Source organism: Melospiza georgiana, chromosome 2 (genome assembly GCF_028018845.1).
Source record: "Melospiza georgiana isolate bMelGeo1 chromosome 2, bMelGeo1.pri, whole genome shotgun sequence".
Lineage (NCBI taxonomy): Eukaryota > Metazoa > Chordata > Aves > Passeriformes > Passerellidae > Melospiza > Melospiza georgiana.
This window is the reverse complement of record NC_080431.1, coordinates 80795744-80814007: the sequence shown is the minus strand read 5'-3', so window position 1 is coordinate 80814007 and position 18264 is coordinate 80795744. Positions and strand designations below refer to the sequence as shown.

The 18264-nt window shown below is 45.2% G+C and overlaps 1 protein-coding gene across 2 annotated transcripts; it reads left to right on the top strand.

Annotated features, from left to right (window-relative positions):
• Positions 1–13548, top strand: FBXO40 (F-box protein 40). 2 transcript variants are annotated; one of them, XM_058019126.1, is made up of 4 exons: positions 1–805; positions 6712–8607; positions 9128–9613; positions 12868–13548. In XM_058019126.1, exons 1-3 carry the CDS (start codon positions 797–799, stop codon positions 9323–9325), a joined length of 2103 nt encoding a protein of 700 aa, XP_057875109.1. In that variant the 5' UTR covers positions 1–796; the 3' UTR covers positions 9326–9613; positions 12868–13548. The 2 variants fall into 2 exon arrangements, with proteins under 2 accessions (XP_057875109.1, XP_057875108.1); XM_058019125.1 differs by lacking the exon at positions 12868–13548 and adding an exon at positions 1759–1892 and having other exon boundaries at positions 9128–9694.
• Positions 13549–18264: the final 4716 nt, after the last annotated feature.

The window sequence follows — 18264 nt, the reverse complement described above, 5'->3', positions numbered from 1 at the left end:
TCCCCATCAGTACGAGGTGCTCACCATGGGAGTCACTGTGAAATGCTTTGATGAGTCCGTGCCTGCAGTAAAGCTTGACTGCTCTCCTTTGCTTTGCCAGGTTTGGCTGAGGAAGGGTGGTCTGGGAGCTGTACCCTCAGGCTTACTTTTGGTGGTTGTTGGGTCCTTTACACTGTGCAGTGGAGAGATTGAAGCTTGGGAGTCTCCTGGGGGTCCCCAGGAGGAGGGCAGGCACCTTTGCCCAGCTGCTCAAGTCTGGGCCATCCCCACTTTCCTCTCCTTGTGTCCACCCTGCCTGGACAGATCAGAAAACCACCATTGCTGTCTGTGCCAGCTGCTGCATCCAGGGACAATGGGAACTGGGTGACAATTCCAACTGCAGAAACCACAAACTGGTGTGGGCACTGAGGGGAGTTAGGTTGTCAAGGGCAAACCTCCATCAGAGAGCAGCAGGGAGCTGACACAGGGCTGGGGAAGGGGTTTGATCTTTTCCTCTCATGCAGGGAACACGGGGTGCTGTTGGTTCTGCCTCTCCCCTTGTCTGCAAAGTATCACTCCAGGAGTGACAGAGTTAACAAATACAGTGGAGGAGACAGCTCTGTAAGCTGAGCTACGTGGTCACATGCACAGGTTTTATTTTTAACATCCCAAAACTACTTGATGTTTCTGCCTGGGCTTGCTCCGTGTCCTTCTGTTCTCTTCTCTTTCTTTGTGTGCAGTTCTCCCTCACCCACCTCACTTCAGCCCAGCTGAGCACAACCAGGAGAGAAGTGTTTGGTACGTGCACAGGGACTCTATGATCAAGGTAAGGCTTTGTAAATAGAGTTGGAGGGTTTTTTGGACAAACCTGAATGGAATGTAATGGTTACTATAGCAAGCTATGAAAATCAAGACATCTTCAAAACAGCCTTAGTAATTAAGATGAAATAGAATAATCATGAGATGTCTTAAATGACACTCTAAAACAGAGGCAGCTGGTAACTGTGAGCACTTCTGTGACATACTACTCTAAAAAAAACCCTCCATAATATATTCAGTGAATTAGCTGTAGTTTGCTGCACTCTATGCAGGATTTAAAAAAAACCTAAAATGCTGATTGTAAGATGGAAGCTTCAGCAGCAGATCAGATGATAAATCAAAAATTCAATTTCTGTTATTTTCAGGAAATTTTCAGAGAATACAAGAAAATACAGTAAGGGTCAGAGGAAAGGCAAGAGCAATCTCATGGCAAAAGTGCTGATACTTAAAATTAAATTAGTTTTGTAGATTGAGACTGTAAATTTTATGTTGAAAATCTAGACTGAATGAATGATGGAGTAAGAATTGCAAGAGTTAAAGGTACTACTGTACCATTTAGTCTTGTGACTTTATTCATTAATCTCTTTCATTTTTATTTTATGACTTAGATCTTAACCAGTAGCTCTGAGTTTCTTTATACTGGGCACCTTTCAGAAAAGTATTTTAGTGAGATTGTTACCAGAGCATAAAATAGAACCCGAGCCCAAAGAGAAAAAAAACATGGTTTGGACCATTACCCTCCTTTTATTTTTTCCCCCTTAGACTGCAACCAAACTGGACCTATTCTTTTAAAGCACTTGTTGAACTCAAACCAAGACTAAACCCATTTCCTAGTTACCAATGCAAAGTGAAATTTTGCTTGACTGTGTCTACCAAGGACAGCCCAGGGATCCCCAACAGGTCTGAGGGTCAGCAGAGCAGCTCCATGTCACAGCCTGCTGATCTGCCTGTCTCCCACAGGACTCCCCAGCAAGCCCAGCACATGATGCTGATGCTGAGCTATCCTGCACTATGCCACCAGCCCAGGGGACCATTTCAGCACCTGGAATTTTGGGTGGGATTCTCTCAGATGAGCTATGGCTACATTGCACCAGGTAGGGAGGAGCAAGAAACATTGCTGATCCAGGTGTTTTAGTGGGGAGTGCAGTGCAGGGTTCCAACCAGCAATGCCCTGTGTTACCTGTGCCTCACTGCTCTGGAGTCTCCCTGCTCCTCCTGTAACAGCTTTAGTGCATTTCACCAGACAGAAATTGCACAAGCAAATTTTGGTGCCACTTTACTGCCTGTGTGCAGCACAGATTTTTCCAGGCAAGGGGGAGGCCTGATGGTGCAACAGCTTCTCTTGATCTCCATGGTCCTGCATGTCAGGTGTAGGGAGCTGAGGAGAAGCTGATGTGCTGTTCTGAGAACGTGAGCAAGAGGCATGCTGAAGAAGAAAGGCAAAGAACATGAATTGAAGTCCTTACCCAACTGCTGCACTATTCTGTGGATTTATTTTTTCAGTATAAAGCAATTCCAACCTGTTCAGCAACTCTGAAACAGTGTTTATTGCCATGAAACGCCACAGCCCCATCCACATCATCCCCAGGTAGGAAATACAGGCAGCAGCTCCCTAATTGTCACAGCTTCATCCTTCCATTGTTGGGCTTATCCAACAAGTCAGTTGTTTCACAGAAAATCTTAATCCTCATGTCTTATGCTAAGGACTTAAAGTTCACCAGCATTGCTCTGGAATCAAAGTGCCCCTGTAAAATCCAAGTGAACTTGTTCAAGGTCACCTCAAAAGCAGGTCTTGTTCATGCTCACTATTAGTGTTATTGATGAAGGTTTCATCTGCACCTTTAATTCTCCCTTTCCACCTGCCCTGAGCCATACCATACTCACAGCCTGCCTCATTTAAAGCTTGGCTGGCAGTGAGTATTGTACAAGGTCAGTCTGAAATGGCAACTGCAGAGCAGGAGTGCCATCAAGAACAGTGACCCACTGTGCTGAGTGCCAAGGGGGTCACCCAAGCTGTAGCTGACCCTGCTGTGGGTGTTGAGGTGTGGAGTTCGACTTATTTAGAGGTCCCCACGACTCCAGGTGGCATTCTTGGATTTGCTTTTTATTTTGTGTCTAAGGAGAGGACTTAAGAAAACTTGGGCTCCTGGGATTCATGTACAAATGCAATGCACTATGGTTTCCAATGGCATAGTGATTTTGTTCTCACCTCTAAGAAATAAAAATATCTATTTAGCGAAAAGGGACCCAAGCCTGATTTTTTGACAAGACTGATAAGCAAGTAGTGATTGAGGAAGAGCAGTACATGAAAGGAAAAGAAAATCACTAGTTAAAGAAGACTTACTTGGTGTCCTAGAAAATGTGATTCTATAGCTGGCTCTGCCAAAGTTTTTGTGCAGGAGGCATGCAACTGCAAGTGAAACATGAAAACCTGAGCATCTCTATGCTTGGCATTTTTGTCTGGCATTTACATATTTGTATAAAATACCATATTTAATTCTATGTATTTTTATCTTTCTAAACTTTATTTCTGCCAAATGGCAGCAATAGTATTTTTCAACCCCAAGTGCTTCTCTAGTATTGCAAAGATAAATTCATTATTGTGAAAACGATCAGATCTAAGATAGTAAATATACTGACATGAAAATTCTTATATGGTAAGACAATTCCCCTCAAGATTTCAGTATAATAAAGATGAGATAAATGCTATATACTGGGTAACAAGAGTTAAAAGAAATAGAGAACATTGCCCATCTGCCCCATACACTTTACCAAAAGTATTCACATTCCTTCTGTTGAAACATTATATATAACTTCAGCATTCTTGGCTCCAGCATTTGGATGTGAACTTTTGTGAGATTTTTTTAGGAGTTTGTTATCATGTTGTAAAATTTAGAAATTTTGCAATCTCATCTCAGAGGCACTCTTTAGGGTCATTATCTGCGTTTCTGGTGGCCCCTTTGGATATTTCTTCAAACTGGGAGGTATCTCTTGATTCTGTGCAAAGAGCTCAGGTACAATGTATGACCTTAGTATGTCAAATGGTCAATCACATGCCAAATGAGAAAATACTTGTATTATTTTGGCTCATTGACTGCAAATTAATTAAATGTCTCCTGAAAATAAATTTTAATTGGTTTATAAACTGTAAGTTATTATCACTGAACAGGCCCACTCCAGACGCAGACGTAGCTGCAGTTAAAATAGCAGCTGTATATTTTTAAACCTTACTTGATTTGCTGTCATTATGGTCTAAAAATATTTACCAAAGTGGACAGACTATGGACTGTTATGTGCATTCTTTCCTTACACAGTAGCTTGAACATGATTGAAGTAATAATTTCTGGTTTGTTTGGATTTTTTTTTCCTAACCCAGACCTGGAGAAATTTTGCAAGTTGCAAGGAATCAAGAAGTGTACAAGTTTAGAGAAATGTTTTGTCACTTGACTTATCTGTGTGTCACCTGCCTCTGGAAGTTACGTATCAAACCTGCTGAGGCAAAATTTGTAAACTTTTTGCTGAGTGTTTTGAGTTTGTAGTTTGTGTACTTGCAATAATACCATCAACTAAACCACAGCCAACTAAATTATCAATTAAAATACAGAGCTCCTAATTACTGGCATGTCAGAATAGAAGAAGCATTCAAACCCTCATAAATATCAGAAAGAAACACTCTGTCCCTTCTTCCTGTCCTCTATGTTCACAGATTTGACAATGAGAAGAGAGGAATAGATATCTTTTGTCTGAAAAGAACAGCATATACAAGTTAGAGATGAGGTAAACTAAACTAAAAAAATGCCTGAATAACGAGGAAGACTGGTTCTGCATCTGAATGCTGTGATAGGGTCACTTTTCATAAATAAAGCATGTATTTTCTTTCTCTTCACATGATTTGGACAGGGTTTATTTCAGCATATAGCAATGTGAAAGCTAGCTTCTCTGCCATCAGTTCCTTTCTGTGTTTTGGAGAACAGGAAGGCCTATGCCTCTAATGTAGGGGTTTTTTTTAATCAACTATTTCTCCCCAAGAGTTACTTTTGCAGTGGAAAGTATTGTTCACACAGTCATGTTTTTATTGCAGTGTAATGTACCCAGCCTTTCCTCTGACCTTATGCAAGTCATGGCTGGGACTATTTTTAGAGATTATATTTGCAGCAAAATGCTACAAGAATGAGAGCAGCAAGGATGCCACCAGTGTGAAATAAATCCATCTGTATCTCCTGCTTCTCTGAACTGCATAAAAGTAGATGTAACTAAGCAGCCTAAAGCAGGACAGGTGCCACCCCAAACCACATGTATTTAAGGGCTTGGTGTGGTTGAGGTCACCCTGGCTAGCACACTGGTGTCACCTCTGTGCAGAAGCCAGCATTTCCTAAGGCAAGGCAGGGATGTTATAATGGGAAGTCACAATGTTTTATTTTCTGCCTTGCTATCTTGAGCTCTTTCCTTGGAAAGGTGATGGTACCTTATACTTGAGAGTTCAAGTTTGTCTCTGGGTAAAGTGACCACCAAGGGTGTGTGCTCCTTTACTCTGCAGGGCCAAGAGGGAATGGGGTTGATTCATTAGGAGGGTAAAAAGGTATTGATCAGCACTGGAAATTGCAAAAGATGGAACATAGTTGTGTTGAGCAATTAATGCACATCTATTTTTCAAATGTGAGTGTTGGTATTTAGTGCAGAGACCCACAAGCATTGCTTTTCCTAGATGTCTTTCCTTCTCCAGTATTGTTCATGATTTCCATGCCAGGGTGTAAAGGTCTGAAAGATATGAAGTTAAGAGAACACCTTCAAGAAAGAGAGAGGAAGTTCTTCATGTAGAATCTCTTCCCCCAAGCCTGAGCCCACTTCCTCTGCAGCTCACCTCTCCCCAGAGCTAGGTCACTTAACCCTGCATTTGCAAACACTACTTTTCTTGAACTTTATTTTCTTGACTTTGGAAAAATAATACAAAGTTTAAACTATTTTACTACCAATTCCTGTATTTTCTCAGAGCCTAGTGAGAGTCTACTGGGCCTGTGGTAGTTCTTACTGCATTAAATGGCAGGGGAGGAGGAAGATTTGTCAATTTTTTTTCCTATTTTCACATAAAAAAGAAAAGCACCCTGGGTCCTGTTTGAAAACAAAACTCGAGTTCCTCCTTATTGTTAGCTTCTTTCTTTCCACAAAGATTCACAGTGATTCCAGAACCAGGCTGGAAGGCAGCTCCTATAGTAAGGAGCAGGAAGTCAAAAGCTGGGAGGTTTCTACTAGCAGCAGGTCTTCTATGGGCCAAGTTACTGATAGCAGTTGAAGGTATCCAGGGAAGTAGTGTCTGAGCAGCCTCTAGTTCTGTAAGGCAACAATTGGAGTGTGAGGGTAAATCAGGAAAGCAGAGTAAAGGCCAAGGAAACTAGCTCTTACCCAGGCTGTTTTCCACACTGGAATAATCCTGAAGATAATCCTCACTCTTGACCTTGGTGGTGTAGAGCAAAGGGAGGTTCACTGTGCAACATTCATGTCTTTGTGGGGAGATGAGAAGAGGCCTAGGCCAAATGTAGAGAAGAAAAAGGAATGTCATTTTTCCTGCTCAGTGTTGAGGAAGTGGGATGCTCCTTCACTGTGCCCCTAGGACTCTTGATTTCAGCAGCCCGGTGAAATGCTGGGACAGAAAACAGCTCATACCCTGGCTGCCTGAGCTAAGTAGTAAAGACCTTGTGTGTGTCTGTGCTCTACCAGGCCAGGCTGTACCGTGGGGCTCAGAGGTGATAAGTGACTGTGATAAGGAGCTGACAGTCACTTTCTCACAGCCTCATCCCCACCAGAAGTGCATGTTCACACCTCATGTGTGGAAACCAGCTGTGGTCATGGAGGGTCTGTGGCTCTCCTCATTCCTTCAGACAATAACTCTTGTCTCTTTGTCTTTGCCACTCACAGCACCGGGCCCAGAAAACTCCCCCTGGGCAACACAGGCACTGTGAGCGATGTTTCAGCCGGCACTGCCGCGCACCCATTGAGATCTCCGTGTCCTGCATGGTGATCAGCTGCCACCTCCACTGCGGGGCCACCTTCCACATGTGCAAGGAGGAGGAGCACAAATTGCTCTGCCCCTTGGAGCAGGTGTCCTGCCTCAACTCAGCCTATGGCTGCCCTTTCTCCATGGCCCGCTTCAAGCTGGGGAAGCACCTCCAGGTCTGCCCAGCCAGCGTTGTCTGCTGCTCGATGGAGTGGAACCGCTGGCCAAACGTGGATTCAGACACAACGCTGCACAAGAATATCATGAAAGAGACCTTGACTGAAGAGTGTCTGGACACAGCTTTGGCACTCAGAGACCAGAAGATACTTTTCAGGGCTTTGAAAGTAGCTGAATTATTTCCAGAGTGGAGGAAAAAGGATGAACTGGAAGAATTAATGGATCAGGCCATGGGTGGGGAAGCAGGTGCTGTGGGAGGAGCTGCCTGTGGTTCCCAAGAGGGCAATGACCAGTGTGAGCTTAGCCAACGTGAGCGGGAAGATTTGGCAAAGGACAAAGAGGGAATGGATCTGGGGAGTTACAAAACATGGGAGAACATTTTCAGCAAAGAGCTTCTGGCTTGCCAGGTAACAGGCTCAGCAACCAGCACAGGACAAAAGACGGAGGAGGCTTCCAAAAAGACAGCAGCAGCTTCTCATGCTGCCAGCTCCACAGAGAAGGCAAAGGAAGGACCTGATGTTGCAGAAGCAGGAAAGGGCCAAAAGTCTGAACAAGTAACACCGAGTAGAGAACTGAATGGACTGGCTCCCTGGCAAGAAGGGGTCCTGGAGAGGCTGAAGAAGGAAGTCGGTGTGGCGGATTACAACATGTATCTGGTCCATCATGGGGGAATGCTCATCCGCTTTGGCCAGATGGCTGCTTGCACTCCCAGAGAAAAAGATTTTGTCTATGGGAACTTGGAAGCCCAGGAGGTGAAGACGGTCTACACCTTCAAAGTGCCAGTGAGTTACTGTGGCAAAAGAGCACGACTAGGAGATGCACTGGGCCACAAGATGCCAACTTCAGACAAGTCAGTGGATACCTCAGAACTGGGAATAAACATAGAAGATCTACCTAAGACAAATATAGTCGAAGCCACACTGCTGTGTGCTCTGGAGAAAGAGCTGAAAGGCCATGAGATCTCTGAAGCAAGAGGTATCGATGGACTCTTTGTGGATTTTGCGACACAGACATACAGCTTTCCTTTGGAGCCCTTCTCCTCCAGCGCAGTTCTAGCAGATATTCTGGATGAAAACAGCCCACCAGAGCTGCACATGGAGCTCTACACTGAATGTGTAACCAGAAGACACAACAAAAGCAGTTCAGCTTTCACGTTCACTTGCAGTCATTTCTTTAGGAGGGATGAGTTCCCATTCCACTTCAAGAATGTTCATGCTGATATCCAGTCGTGCCTGGACGGATGGTTCCAGCACCGCTGCCCACTGGCCTACTTGGGATGTCCTTTTGTCCAAAATCACTTCCGCCCCGAGGGACTTAAGGCCAAGGTTATTTACAGCAAGCCTCTCAAGACATTTGCTATTAAGCCAGAGGTGGACACCCTTCTTGCTGAACCGGGCAAGTGCAACTTCATAGTGGATAGTCGAGGGAGAAGCAAGGACTTGCTGAGCAGCCTCCCAGTGGAAGTGCTCAAGTACATTGCAGGATTCCTGGACAGCTTCAGTTTATCTCAGCTATCACAAGTGTCAGTGCTCATGAGGGACATCTGTGCCACTCTTCTTCAAGAGAGGGGAATGGTCCTGCTGGTCTGGGAGAAAAAAAGATATTCCCACGGTGGTGCTTCTTGGAGAGCTCGCAAAAAGGCAAGTGACTGTGACACTGGGAAAAAGAGTCATGAGTTCTCTTCAGATAAAACATGGGAATGACAAGAAAAGCTGCATCTAAACATGCAGATGTGGGGAAGGTTCACGAGGTTGTGAATTTGCACAGGGGTTTGTTGTCAGGGCCCAGAGCTGTAGGGTGCAGTACATCTAACAAAAGGATGAAGGTGTAACTAGACATTTTCTGAAAGTCCCCACCCAAGCTCATCTTGGGTAACCCCTTTGCATGTTCACCATTTCTAGGCACTGAGAACTAAGAATTCCTGATATTTAAGTACTACCATCCCCATTAAAAATGGCAGGTGATAACTAAAGCAGAAAAACCAGCAAGTACGAGATACATAACAATACAGACCCCCTTTTTCACTTGCTATGCCAGCTCTGCACCATCAGACGTTCATTGCAGTGTCCAGAGTGAGTAATGCACACCCATTGTAAGCACAGACAGGCATTTAAAATCCTCATTTTCTCTCCCCCATTCCTGTCCCCTCTCTTGCATTAGGTCTGGCAGTTCAGCAGCCTGTTCTCCAGAGTTCACAACTGGCAGCGCAGCGATGTCCCGAGCATGTCGGAGCACCTGAGGAATTGTCCCTTCTACCAGGTGGAGCACAGGACAGACCCCGTGCTGCTGACGGGCATGAGCGAGTCTCGGGAGCAGACTCGAAAGACTTTGGTCTCTACTTTCAAGCACAGAGTCTGAACAAGTTGCTTCCCCTCTGCCATGCTCCCTTCAGGGCTCTGAGATGAAGATTTGGGGATTCAGGTGTAGAGACTGTTGCTTCCAGCTCTCCTTTGGACATACAAAATTGGTTTCTCCCCAGCTGCATTTGAAACCTCTGCATTTTTTTTCCCTACATTAATTTGTTAAAGCTTCGACCACTGCTTACTAACTTCACATGCTTTCTGTTTTCTGTTCCTGGTTTAATACAGCATCCTGAAGAAAGCAATGAGGATCTTGTTTGAAAACAGCATTTTTACATCCTTGAAGGTAGGCTGCTGCTCCTTTACCGTGTGCCTGAGATAAGCAAGAGCAGTTAATGTACTTAGCTCAAATAAATCTGAAACACCTTAGTTTTGTCTGGAAAGCCAAGTTCTTGGAGCACAAGTAGATGCCCTCCTGCCTGGCAGACCTAGGGACTGCTAACCTGCTCTGAGACATGGGCAGAAGAAAAGGACACCTCAAAATTACATTAATTAATTAGAACTCCAGTGACAACTTGGGAATTCACTGCACAGCCACAGACCATCATTTAGGACCCTGACTAAGGCAAGCACACCTAGTTGAGTGCAAGCCTAAAGCTGAGCTCATAGGAGCATTCAAACCAAACCAAAGCAAGCAAGCTTGTTCTTTGTTAGAAGTAACCAAGTGGCAAATAATTTTGGAGACTCAATTGACTTTTTATATTTTAAGGTAACAACTTTCTGTGTTTTATCTGAAAATTCATTAAAGCCATTAAAGAATATTCGAAGTAATTTTCAGAACACCTTACCAACTCAGTTTTGCAGTTGTAAACTGCAAGTTCTAATTGTAAGCAACTGAGTGCAGGAAGTCAAAGAAATAATATTCTTTTCCATAAAAGAAAAGTAATTCAGTAACCCATTCAGTAACTGTATGGATAATGTTTGCTTCAGATGAATGGCCTAGAGCATAGAATCTTTTTTTACAGAGCAGAAAAGTGATTAGAATTTGGTTTATCTTCTAATAAATACACTAACTTAAACCAGAATGGGCTTGTTGAGGCAACAGATGAGAGAAAACAGGCATGTTACCAGCAGTTACACTCCTTGAAACCATTCCAGTGGTGCTAGTCAGAAATGCCATGGATGTGATGGTGGGTGAGATTCCTCTGGAACAGCCATAAATTTATTTGTCATCTTAGGACAGTCTCCAGCCACGGCACAGCCACAGGGTTCTGACTCACCCCCTTTCTTTTTCAAGTTCTTAGCCAGAAGTGTGAGCTCAGGACTGAGGTCTGGCTTTCATCTCTCTGTCTCGGGCAGGAGAACCTTGCTGGGAGCTGGGATGTTTGCTGGCCTGGACCACTGCTCCTCTCACCTGGGCTGGCCAGGTGCAAGCTGGCTCAGGCAGGTGGATGGAAATGTGCTGCCCTTGCTATCCATGACCTGGTGCAGATGTGGGATGAGGTGGCCATGCAAGAAGGAGCCCTCTCTTATCCAGAGAGGTTTCTGATGCACCTGAGCTGAGTGCTTGGTAACCAAAGGCATGAATTGCATGGTGACCCAAACCACCCTGAGTGCAGCTCAGCCTTGCCTACACTTGCAGCTTAAGTGCTCCCTGTGAGATTTTTCACCATATGAGGATGTTTTTCGTCTCCATACACACACCCTCAGGAGCACACAGTCTGAGCTGTGAGGACAGTGGAATGGTCCCAGGAACAGGAAAAGCAGCACTTTTTTTTTTCTTTTTCTTTTCCTTTTTTCTTTTCTTTTTCTTTTTCTTTTTCTTTTTCTTTTTCTTTTTCTTTTTCTTTTTCTTTTTCTTTTTCTTTTTCTTTTTCTTTTTCTTTATCTTTTTTTCTCTTTTTCTTTTTTCTTCTTTTTTTTATGCTACTCTATTTACTGCCCGTAGAGATCCTTTCTGGGAAGTCTCATAATGCTTTAGACATGAAAATAAACTTCTCTGCACAGATATCCTGAAGAAAACACAAGTAGCATCCCAGGTTTATAAAGAGGAAATGGAAGGAAATGAGCACAGGGAACCTAAGCTGGGCCAGGAGCAGTTAGAACCACTCTGATCCTTCATCCTGAGGCTTAAGCCACTGCACAAAAACAAACTGTCCATCCATTAAAGCTGCTTACAAAAACTCACCTGCCCTCAAAACATTCCATAACATGAGCTGCCCAATATAATCTCCTTGTTTTACCTAGCAAAGTTGACAGATATTAAAACATACAGCCAGAATTCCTAGACTTCCTATGTCTCTATGAATTCCTGAGAGAATTCCTGGGTCTCAACATCAGGGCCTCATTCTTCATTTACCATGTTTCTGATTTTGAAAGATGCTGAGCACCCAACTGTAGCTGCAGACCACAATATCTGCAAATGCATGTCCAAAACTTGGGAATCTATGCTGGGTGCTTGAAAATGGAGCCACTTACTTTTATGGACAATTTGGGGAGGTGGAAGAAAGGTTGCTTAAATAATAAGGTCTCAGAGTAAGTCAGTGTTCAAGGCTGGCAGGAGACCATGAAAAATTTCAGCCTGTGAACAATCTCTCACATGATCAGCTGTAAAGTGCTGTGGCTGCCCTGAAATTTTGGCCTATGTTAGGTGTGAATTTGGCTCATTTTACCTTTAGTGACAGTGTCACCAGCACTGCTGCCATTCTTCTCCTGGCTGCCTTCTGTCAGTTCAGGGGATTTTGTTCTTGTCACTCCCTGCTCCTGGAGATGGCAAACTTCAGTTCCAGCCTTATTAAAATGGATCCTGCTTATTCTCTCCACAGAGGGTGTATGAGTCAGCCTTCAGGGGGATGCAACCTTTGGAAATGCAATGGTTGAGGTCAGAGTTAGGAATATTGCAACCTCTACCTCATGGGATCAGCCAGGGTGCGCATAGAACATCCAGGAGACTGGATCATTTCCCTTCTGGCTCATTTCCCTTCTTCCCTACAGGGCATTCTGGAGAGACACAGAGTGCTCATTCATAGAGAGACATATTTGCTCCTGTGAATATATAGGTGTATTTCTGAAAAACTGTAAATTTGATTAAGTAACCTTCAGCATATCCAGTCAAAGCTGAAAATCCACAGGCAAAATCTTCAGGTTAGTCTGGTCAACCTGATCTGGGAGAGGCAAAGCTATACAGGGAAGGGGACATCACCCTTGCATTTCTGCACGGCCAATGTCAGCAGGGAGCTGCTTCTCACTTCATCCCAGCCTTACCAGGGGTGGAGAGCTGTGGGCTGGTGTCAGATGCAGTTTTATTCATCTCAGGGTCATGCCAAGCCAGCTCAGTGTTGGTGGTCCTGCCATTAGCAGAGTCAGCAGAAGATTTAGGAGATGGAAGAAACTGAATTTTCCTGCACTGTGTGTCTTGGTGAGCACAAAGCTGGCTTATTGAAAAGGTGAGAGGCTTCAGTTTGGGTTAAGCAAGTCCTTAGCTCCTGGTCTGAGTTTGTAATTTGTCAAAGAAAACTTTGGTTAAATCTCAGCTTGAGTAATTTGATTAGAAGAAACTGAGCATGTGGTGTCTTTCAAAATAGTCTCTTGTTTTGGCAGGGTCTGAACTGGAAAAGGGGATCCAATTCCAGCAGAGCATTGAGGTTGCTCTCAGTCCAGCCCCCACACTCTGGATCTTCATGACTTTGATCTTGTTTGTGCTGTCCTCAAGTCCTGTGAAGTGCAAGAGCAATACTCCACACGCTCCAGGCTGATGTGTCTTGCAGTGTTTCCTCTCACTGGAAAATTGGAAGTGAAATGAAGGCATCGTGGATATCAGAAAGGTCAGAGCAGGGCAAAAACCTCATGACAAGAGAAGACAGGAACCAGAAAAGGTACTGGGTTTGGATAGAGAGAGCTGCCTCTTTGTAGGTGGTGTGAGGAGAGGCAGAGGAGACAGGTGAAAGGGCACAGGAATGAAAGGAGTTGGGATGTGCTGCCAAAACCAGAGGTTTTCTGGATAGAAGCATTTCCTTGAGAAAGACTCTGGAAGTTCCCAGCTGGTGCAATACAGTAATAACATGGGGCAGAAGATCATTTTTAAGGGGTGAAAGGGCAAGTGACCTGCTGACATGTATCCTAAGTCTGGGCTGAGGGAAGGAATTTTCTGATGGACCTCCAACTCCCAAAACTGAGAGCACAGATAAGGTGAAGTTTATCTGAACAGTGCCTGTTATTTTGTGAAACTCTGTAACTCCTTGTTGCATTCTTAGGAATAAAAATTATTATGGTATAAAAAAATCCATTCAAATTCAGGTCTTAGTTTGTTTTCTTGACTTCATCACATAAATGTATGTTTTGCCTTCAAATGAGGTGTGGCAGTTCCTGTACTCTCATATTCATTATGCTCCTGTCCTCTGCTCTGCTCTTGACTATAATTTTCTTGGTTGAAGACTTTTATTTATATATGTTTCATATTTATTTAATTTTAACAAATATTTTTAGGTTTGACCTCATCTTCTTTGCACATCCACTTTCTCCTTCCTGGTTCAGTTATTTACTTAAATGAAAAACTATATCTTCTTTTAAAAATCCATTTTCCAGATTGATGCTACATTATATCTACAAACATATGAAGAAAATTTTTCTCCTTACCCTTCACCTTGTGGCTGTTCATCCAGGTAGCTACAGAGGGGCTTTTTCTTCTTTGCTTTGCATGTTCCAGAGACACTGCACATCTCTGTCAGAAATTCTGAGCATCTTTCACATACAGTTTCCTTACCACTGCATTCCACACTAAAGAGTCTCAAATTCCTTGGCGTTTAATTTTTTTTGAAACAAAGCGTGCATAAGCAGTGCAGGCTTATTCTTATTTATCTCCCCACTGAATTTATATGTAAGGAAATTATGATCACACACTCCAAATTTATTTTTGATGGCCACCTGCTCTATGACTTAATTGCTATTTACAGCTAACAAATCTTTTGTGAGTTCAGTGATGGTTTGGTGAAGGAATTTGTCATGTCATGCTGAGAATCACAGGCCTGAGACCCATAATGATGATGAGAGATGATTCACTGGTCCATAACTGAAGTTATTTTCCCCATGTCAGCAGAGCCCTTACTCGGATTTATCTCTTTTAATATTTGCTCTCTCCCTACATATCCAGGTACGAACTCGAGCAGTTCATGGCTGACACTGAGCTGCATCACAGAAAAGCCTCTTTTATCTTTCTGAGTTCCATCTAAACAACCTGTAACATCATACATGTGGTATTAATGAACTGGTTTTGTTTTCCTTTCTACCAGCCCTGAACAGCAGAATTTTCGAACACTCGGGATGACTGTTAAGCTATCATATTGCTGGTACTTGCCTGGTACCTAGTTTGCACCCTATATTGTTTCCTACCAGTATCTAGAAGGTGGTTACAAAGATAATGGAGCCAAGGTCTTCTCAATAGTAGCAGGTGATGTATCAAGGGACAGTGGCAACAAAATGAAACTTTGCAGGTTGAGGCTGAACCTCAGGAACGACTTTTTTACCAGGAGGGCAAAAAAAGCAGCACTGGAACAGGTCCCCAGAAAGGTGGCAGTATCTCCACTCTTGGAGGGTTTCCAGATTTGGTTGGACAAAATTATGGTGACATGAGTGAGTCAGAGGTTGGATCAGAGACCCCTGGAGGTCTCCTCCCAGCATCGCTTCTCTGATCCCACAGCTATGCTTGAGATTCCCTCAGTGCCACCCTGGCTCACCTGCTTCGCTTGGCTGAACTAGATGGTCCTCTGGCTGCTGCTTTTGTCTGCTGCTGCTTCTCTCATCACAAGGAGTGTATTCTTTCCCCTTGATGTCTGGGCCTCTGCTCATTGACACCTCTTATCTGTCATCACATAGTGATTTTACAGGTTTTCATCTCCCTGAGTAGGAAAACAGATCCCCAGCACTCTCCCAGCAGCTGCAGCACCACTGAATGGCTCCCTTGAACTCGATGCCTTCATGGTAAAGCTGTGCTTTGTTGGAATGTGTGGATGCCCCTCTGAGAGCATGGATAATGCTGGACAATAACCTGTAGGGCCAGGGGAGCACAGGTGAGTGCATCTCAGACTGGCAGGGACTCACAGGGTCCCTGGTAGGTGTGTGTGTGATCTTACCCTGGAGAGGCAGAGGGAGCACCAGGCAGAGCAGCTGCCCACATCTGACAGCTCATGGCTCCTAAGCACAGCTTCTGCCAGAAGAGTTCATATTCCTTGTGAGGCTTTTCCAAGCAGGACTGAACTGGTGGGTGAGGATGGGACTGGGATGCAGAGGGTAAGGCTGTATCCAGACCTCTGAGCTGTGTCTGGTGCTTATCATGGTTGCCTGCAGGTGTGTATCCATGATTTCAGCTGGCCACAGCGAGGGTGAGCTCTGTTACTGTGAGGAGAGGAAACAGACCAGCAGAGAAGCAGCCAACTTCTCCCCATGTGTTTGAAAGACAGAGAAAAGGCAGCAGTTAAACACCCTCAGAGCTCATCCATTTCCTTTCTCACAGCTTGTTTTATCCCCAGTGACTTCTTCCTGCAAAGCCAGGGCTGAATTGGCAGCTGCTGGTGGCACTACACTCCCACTGGGCTAAAGAGGAGCTGGAGCTGACTCTGCCACTGCAGACCAACCATCTTCTCTCCAGCTGAAGGTGTTGCAGGGAGAAAAAGGAAAAGGAAAAGAAAAAGAAAAAGAAAACGATAAAGAAAAAGAAAAAGAAAAAGAAAAAGAAAAAGAAAAAGAAAAAGAAAAAGAAAAAGAAAAAGAAAAAGGAAAAGAAAAAGAGAAGGAAAAGAAAAAGAAACCCGCTCCGGCCTCCAAGTATTTCACAAAGATAAAGTAGTCTAAAAAGCAAATATGCAGAGAGGTGACTGCTTTCAAACACTGCAGTCTGGGAAGAGTTCCTCGAGCCCAGTGGTTGTGCCTCATTTCCCTGCTGCCTCCCCACTCCCAAGCTTGGTGCAGGAAGAGTTAATAGGTTTAAAGGGAGTTTTTTTCCCTGTAGCTTTGTCAGAGTGAAAGTGAAACAGCTCTGGTAGCCAGTGTGGGGCTTCTCCTGCCCCCCCACCCTCTAGAGAAGGTCACCCAGTGAAAACAGGCTCCTGCCAAAGGTGAATGCTCTTCCAGAGGGGAAAATGGTGCAGGGTTAGAGGGATCCTCTGACAGTCAGTATCCATCCCCCACGCAGAATCCCTGCTGTGTATGGACTAGCATGGGGAGGAGGTGGACCCTGAGATCCCCACACACAGCTTTCAGCAGGCTGGTGAGGGCCCTGCCTTCCATCCTGGCTCATGGTCACTCTGTGGCTCTCCAGCAGGGTCAGCACAGCTCTGCTGCTCAGGAAAACCCACTGCAGCAGCCAAGGAGGGAACAGTGCTGACTACAGGGGACCAGGTGGCCAAAAGTCCATGTGGATGTATCAAAGCTGCTAGGAAGTGGGGACCCATCCCTTGGCTGCAAGGACTGAGCCTGGGAGACAAGAGATGCAGCCTTTGTTGGTGTGTCCACCCCACAGCACCAGGCCCAGCAGTCACCCAGCTGTGTTTGGCCAGTGAGGACGGGAAGTGCCTGGGGGCAATCAGAGTGCCCTGTCCTCAGGCACTGACACTGCCCTGCTCCCTCCTACCACTGCTCCCAACACCCATAGTCACAGCTGCTCAACTTCTTTCCCTTGTCACAGACTTTTGTACTGTGCTATCAATAAATCAATTCCCTGTTTACCTTCCCCAGAACTTCCTAGAGATCATGTCATCCCAGCAGTGGCACCATTTGAGAGAGATGTGAAGACTAGTCTGACCTGCCCCAACACAGAAATTCCTCTCCCAAACACACATTTCTCCAGGCACTGGCAAAGCTGAGATGGCCCCTCCAGCATCACCTCCTGCCTCAGCATCAGCTCAGTCCCAGTGCAGGCACAGCCACCTAGAGCTGCCCTGGCAGAGCCCAGCTCTGGGAGTGCCCATCTCACCAAGGCACCAGGCAGGCGTCAAGGGCAGAGAGACAAGTCCTTCATCCTGCCCAGACCTCCTCACACCTCATCTACCCAGCTTGGGGATCAAAGCCTCTGAGTCACTCCACATCTTCCTGGCTCCCCAGGCTGTCTTTCTGGTATGCTGTCACACCCCTTCTCTCTGCCCTCCTCTACCCTTTCACTTCTTCAACTTTTATTTGACTCCCTGAGGTTCTGAGGGAGCAAACAGCTCATTTCCTTCAGGAGAAAAGAGATTTTATGACTGAAGGTGAAGCAACAGAACAAAAGTCTGTAGCAAGTGCACAGGCAAAAGAAAGCAGCCATGCCCCAAGGAGTTGGGCACACGTGTGGACTCAAAGTTGAGCTGGAGGCTGAAGCTACTGGAGAGCTCTAGCAAAAAATGCTTCCCCCTGTTGGAGCTGCTGGGGCTCACACTCTCCTTGCTGATGTCACATTGCTCCTGTGTCACATCGCTCCTGCGTCTCCCTGTGACCCAGCAGGGAACAGCAAGCCATACCTGCAGTTTAACGAGTTATGACACATCAGTGCAGCCAGCACACCCGGCCCTGGGTCTGTGTGCCTTTGGCTCACCTGTTTCCTGTCACTTGTGTGACAAGAGCAGCACACGGCCAGCTGCTGGGTTGTTCAGATGTAACAACTTGCTGGCTACTCTGCTGCTCCAGGCAACACAATATCACTGACCCTTCTCCTCCTCTGCAGAGCAAGAGACATCCCAGGGACAGGAGAGGGATGTTATTGCTGCTGTCTTCATCATTGACCTCTTCACTGAGCTCTGGAGAGGAACAGGTGGGAGTTTTAAAGGCTGAGCCTCTTCCCTTGTGATTGAGATGCAGAGAAGAGCATCTGCCTCTCCCCTGCACTGCTGCTGAAGAGAGATGGAGGGAGGATATCCCAGGATCCTGCAGGGAGAGGCAGGGAGTGGATGAGCTGGAGATTCATTTCTGGTGGAAGGCAGCATGAGGTGATGTTTTACACTGCTTTGGTCTTACTGCATTTTACCTCTTTTA

Bases quoted from the DNA above. Each gene is read 5' to 3' on its own strand.
- FBXO40 (XM_058019125.1), top strand. The intron at 8,608-9,127 runs GCAAGTGACTGT...CTCTTGCATTAG, and splicing joins CTTGGAGAGCTCGCAAAAAG to GTCTGGCAGTTCAGCAGCCT.